The 5,768-nt window shown below is 49.6% G+C and overlaps 1 protein-coding gene across 1 annotated transcript in view; it reads right to left on the minus strand.

Moving 5' to 3' along the window:
- Positions 1-4,057, minus strand: part of cnn1b (calponin 1, basic, smooth muscle, b) — a 7,020-nt gene extending 2,963 nt beyond the window's left edge. Inside the window, exon 1 of the mRNA XM_025064552.1 lies at positions 3,337-4,057. Within this exon, the coding sequence (XP_024920320.1) occupies positions 3,337-3,465 (129 nt within the window). The 5' untranslated portion in view covers positions 3,466-4,057. The remainder of the gene's footprint in view (positions 1-3,336) is intronic.
- Between the last annotated feature and the right edge of the window lie 1,711 nt (positions 4,058-5,768).

The following is a 5,768-nucleotide window of genomic DNA, read 5'->3' on the forward strand; positions in this document are numbered from 1 at the left end:
GAATGTTGGACAGATAAGTCTCTCCCAGTCTGGATCTGATCGCCAACACAAACAATTATTTCAAAGCAGCAGGGGGAGCACAGCTTCCAGTCCATCACACCAAAATTGGGAGAAACAGCTCTCTCCCCCGTACACTCCCGCTCTCTCCCACTGCCTCGCTCTCTCCTGTCTCTGATTGGTCGAGCTCATGTTTCCTGCTCCTTGGAGGTTTCTGCAGAATCTGCCCTTTTACAGTGAGTCAAATATTCAGACAAACACCAGAGTGGACAGTTCCTGTAGGAGGTCAAGGTCAAGGTCAAGGTCAAGGTCTGACTCTGACCTTCTTCTTCCTCTGTCAATGGTCCAGTGGGTGTGAAGAGCGCCGCCCTGCTGCATAAATACATAAACACCGAGTACACGTTTGTTGGGTGTTTAAATGTGTGGAAACCAGTGGACCAATCACAGGTCTTCGTACGAACTCCACACCATAAAACAGCACACACAGGGTTAAAGGTTAATCACGAACAATCGTGATCGTAATATATCTGCGACTAATCCAAATGATGGGATTATTAATCTGGACAAACGTCTCTTCAGTCGTTGTCCTCAACAACGTTCATCCTGAACAATCTCCAAATGACTGACCAGAGGTTGAAGCACCCACACAACAAGCCAGGAGTTGATTGATTGATTGATTACTTTCCCTGCAGTGTGTGTAAATAACGAGTGAATGGACGAAGTAACTGGACGGAATCTTTGACCAATTCAAAAAAAACAAACAAATCAATACATTAAAATATCACCATATTTGGTTTGATGACAACGATATTCCACAGCAGTTAGTCCAGTTACTGAGTTAGTCCAGTTACAGAGTTAGTCCAGTTACAGAGTTAGTCCAGTTACTGAGTTAGTCCAGTTTCTGAGTTAGTCCAGTTACAGAGTTAGTCCAGTTACAGAGTTAGTCCAGTTACTGAGTTAGTCCAGTTACTGAGTTAGTCCAGTTTCTGAGTTAGTCCAGTTACTGAGTTAGTCCAGTTACAGAGTTAGTCAACTGACTCTTTACTATCCTGGTCTTTCAGTCAACAAATAAACAAATAAACATTGTAATGTTTCTTTTTTGTCTGTGACTGAAATCTGACAGGAACGAGTTAGACTTTGGTTTGTTAGCGTCACGTCTAGTGTCTCGGTCCAGTGTCTCCTCCGTCCTTCTCCTCCTCCGTCCTCCTCCTCCAGCCTGGGTTGTGTCAGGATGCCGTTTGGTTTTCTTTGACTCTACTGTAAACTATTTAGACAAAGGAGACTTTCTCCAGCTCCACGTCGAGGCCCAGTCTCTCCTTAAAAGGCCAGGCTGATGTACCTGAGCCTGCTCCTCCCTGACCTCCTCCCTGCTCCTCCCTGACCTCCTCCCTGCTCCTCCCTGCTCCTCCTGACCTCCTCCCTGACCTCCTCCCTGCTCCTCCTGACCCCCTCCCTGCTCCTCCCTGACCTCCTGACCTCCTCCCTGACCTCCTCCCTGACCTCCCTGACCTCCTCCCTGCTCCTCCTCCTGACCTCCTCCCTGACCTCCTCCCTGCTCCTACCTGACCTCCTCCCTGCTCCTCCCTGCTCCTCCTGACCTCCTGACCTCCTCCCTGCTCCTCCCTGCTCCTCCTGACCTCCTGACCTCCTCCCTGCTCCTCCCTGACCTCCTCCCTGACCTCCCTGACCTCCTCCCTGCTCCTCCTGACCCCCTCCCTGCTCCTCCCTGACCTCCTCCCTGCTCCTACCTGACCTCCTCCCTGCTCCTCCCTGACCTCCTCCCTGACCTCCCTGACCTCCTCCCTGCTCCTCCCTGACCTCCTGACCTCCTCCCTGCTCCTCCTGACGTCATGCTGATGGAACTACACCGTGTGATGGTGGCGAGGGAAACACCAAAACCTGAACCCTTGACCTCTGACCAGGAGGTGCAGTGATTAAGGAGTGAACTGCACCGTGGAGTGGGATTAACTGGTACTGATGAGAGATGACGCCACCCGGTGGTGGAAGAGGCCAAATCCCCGCGGGGGGAGGAGGACGGCGATGATGTGGGTGTCACAACACTCACACGGTGACCTTTCTAGAACTGTCGGCAGCTCTGACTCATCCCAGTGAACACAGTCACTACTGTCACGACAGCAGCAGCAAAACCAAACAACCTCATCAGGCAGACGGAAGAGAGTTCGAGTCCGAGTCCGAGTCCCAGAGTGACGCTGACGTACACTGACTCTGGACCAGAGACACATCAACACCGACTCCACGCCTACATGGTTATGGAGTGAAACATGTTATGTTACCACTAGAGGGTGCTAAATCTACAAACTGTACATTTCAACTGGTGATTATGTTGCGCGCACACACACACACACACACGAACCTAGCATGTTAGCACTGATATCTACTACAGCTGCTACAGACAGGACAGAGTTCAGGAGGACAGAAATCCACCACGCCCCTTGTGGCCATTTCTATTCTCTTAAAACATGTCACTAGCCCTTTAAGGCCAACGCTGCAGTCAAACAACCAGAATGTTCTACCAGTCACTCTGGTGTTTTAAAACAGAGGTCTGCGTCACTGCGGTGCACGAACTGTGAAAATGAAAGGCCAGCAGAGGGAGTTCTACGTTTGACCTCAAAATATGCTCAGAATATTATGACATGTCCACTGCAACATGCTTCCAATAAAAAAAAGGAAAAACAACAAATGTTGTCACTATGTTTTGTTCAATGTTGTTTTAACATTTTGGAAACATTAGGGGTTTTTTTGGCTCAGTTTAAGGCTAGTGTTTTTTATTTCTACTTCTGTTCCGTTTTTCCTCTAATCATCGAGGCAGACGAGGGTTAGTCAGAAAGTTCTAAGACGGATTAGGGAGAAATAAAGCCATTTCTTACACATCCTCGTTCAGGCGTGTTTTCACACCAGGTTCAAGTCCTGTTCCGTTCATCGTTTTTTTTTCTTCTTTTTTTTCAGGTTCGGTAAAAGGAAAAGCTAACGCAGAGCTACTTCAAAACATTTAACAACGCTTCAAAAAAAAACTGTAACAGTTTTTAATTGAAGTTTGTTCAAAATGTAATGTTTGTTGACGCGTCTTCGTCTGTTTTAGTTCTTTTTAATCAGAATCACCTTATTTAAACTTTTTCAACTTCAAATAATTCCAATATTAACTTCGTGTCTTTGATGTAGTTTCTGTCTCTGGTTACTAGTTACTGCAGACGTCACTGGATGGTTACCTGGTTAAGTCAAATACAGTGTAACATTGAGAGAGCCAGGGTTGTTTGTTGGTCCAGCTTCTGTGTCCGTGCTGGTTTACCCTCTCAGACCCCCCCCCTTCTCTCTCCTCACGCCCGCCCGAGGTGCTTTTTTTAGTGTTTGATGTGGCACAGAAATCAAAGAAACGTTGTCCAAACTTACTTTACTCTTGACCTCGGCCGACAGTCCGAAGGCTGGGCCGCTCCTGAAATGTGTTGACATCCTGCTGTCTGGGTCACGTCACGTCACGGCTGGGGCTGAAGCTGAAGCTGAAGGAGGGCTTTATAAACCGAGCAGCACGTTAACGTTCTCTGCCCCAACACGAAACAAACAAAGTCCGGTACAATTCCCGGTACAATTCCCGCTCTTCTCTGTTTCTCTGCTTTGATTAAACCTCTTCTTCTGCGGCAGATTCTTCTGTTTCCGTCGAGCTCAGTGACGGCTGTGAAGCTTTGGGACAACTTTCCGACACGGTTCTGAATCTTTTTAAACGCTTCCCGTGTGTGTGCCCTCTGATTGGCTGGAGGCGCCGCCCAATCAGGGCGGCCCACTCGTGGAGGAGAGTGATGTCACCGCTCGGGTATTGGATGTAATTCAGTGTCACTTTTTCCACATTCAGGCCGTTGGAGATAAAAGTGCTGCTGCTGATGAACTTTAACCTGTTGGTGGCGTCATTTTTATTTTCATCTCATTGTTAATTGTCTAATTATGACGTCAGCACCAAAAGTTGTTTTGAGTTTAGAAATAAGTAAATTTAGATTTAAAATAATCAGGAGAAGAAAAAGATGACGTGACATCGTGATGTATTGATTAAATCAATAAAAATATTCACTTATTCCTAACTCCGTTTTTGTACAAAATCGACGTCTCTGTTAAAGTCAGACAGAATAGATCAGTCACAGCGTGGCCTGGATTCAAACCTTCGACCCAGACTTTGAACCTGCACCGTGACGTACTGACAGGTGAGTGACGTGAGCGTGGACTCCAGTGATGTCATTTTCCTGTTTTCCCAAACAGCCGGGCTGATGACGGGAGGGTCAGGGAGGAGCAGAGGAGGAGCAGAGGAGCAGCAGAGGAGGAGCAGAGGAGGAGCAGAGGAGCAGCAGAGGGGGAGCAGAGGAGGAGCAGAGGAGCAGCAGAGGAGGAGCAGAGGAGCAGCAGAGGAGGAGCAGAGGAGCAGCAGAGGAGGAGCAGAGGAGCAGCAGAGGAGGAGCAGAGGAGCAGCAGAGGAGGAGCAGAGGAGCAGCAGAGGAGGAGCAGAGGAGGCGCAGAGGAGGAGCAGAGGAGGAGCAGAGGAGCAGCAGAGGAGGAGCAGAGGAGGCGCAGAGGAGGAGCAGAGGAGGAGCAGAGGAGCAGCAGAGGAGGAGCAGAGGGGGAGCAGAGGAGGAGCAGAGGAGCAGCAGAGGAGGAGCAGAGGAGCAGCAGAGGAGGAGCAGAGGAGCAGCAGAGGAGGAGCAGAGGAGGAGCAGAGGAGCAGCAGAGGGGGAGCAGAGGAGGAGCAGAGGAGCAGCAGAGGAGGAGCAGAGGAGGCGCAGAGGAGGAGCAGAGGAGGAGCAGAGGCGGAGCAGAGGAGGAGCAGAGGGGGAGCAGAGGGGGAGCAGAGGAGGAGCAGATCACCATGATTCACTGCTCCTTCTGTGAGTGTGTGTGTCACACTTGGCAGACACACACACTCTCACGGAGGAGGAGAACATTCTGGAAAGGCCAGGAATGACAGGAACACATGCAGACGACGGGGATAAAGTTTGGGATCAGTGGACAATGAGGGAGGACACACACACACACACACACACACACACACACACACACACACACGATCAGTGACACTGGACTCAAGTCCCACTCCAGTAGAACACTGGTTCTACTCCTCACTCTGACCATTTTATTATTATTATTATTATTATTATTTATTTTATCTTTTTATTATTATTTTTTTTTCCAACCAGTGGACTCACCAACCACAGGAAGGTTCAGGGGGGGTTGATACGGTGCAGTGTGATTTGGGTGGCGGTCTGCTGCCCCCGCGACCTGGTCACGGATAAGTGGATGGATGGATGGATGGATGGATGGATGGATGGATGGATGGATGGATGGATGGAAAATAACTGAGGACAGTGATTGGTTCTCCCTCCTCCATCGTCGTTCTGTGGACAACCAACGGCCAATCAAATCATCAGTCTCCAATAATAACTTGAATCAACTTCACTGCAGAGGAAAAACCAGAGGACGATTCTGGGACCATAGTTTGAATGTCTGTACAAAGACATAGTCTCTCTCTCTCTCTCTCTCTCACACACACACACTCAGCCAGGGTTTTCTAAACATGCCACAGGGAGATGAAGAAGCGAACGTGTGGAATTCGTACACTTTATTTGGGCATGATGGGAAAAGGGGCGTGTCTGTGGGAGAGGAGGTGAGGAGCAGCGAGGGGTGAGGAGCAGCGAGGGGGTGAGGAGCAGCGAGGGGGTGAGGAGCAGTGAGGGGTGAGGAGCAGTGAGGGGGTGAGGAGCAGTGAGGGGCGAGGA

The sequence above is a fragment of the Cynoglossus semilaevis genome, chromosome 17, assembly GCF_000523025.1.
Source record: "Cynoglossus semilaevis isolate Cse_v1.0 chromosome 17, Cse_v1.0, whole genome shotgun sequence".
NCBI classification, from domain to species: Eukaryota; Metazoa; Chordata; class Actinopteri; order Pleuronectiformes; family Cynoglossidae; genus Cynoglossus; species Cynoglossus semilaevis.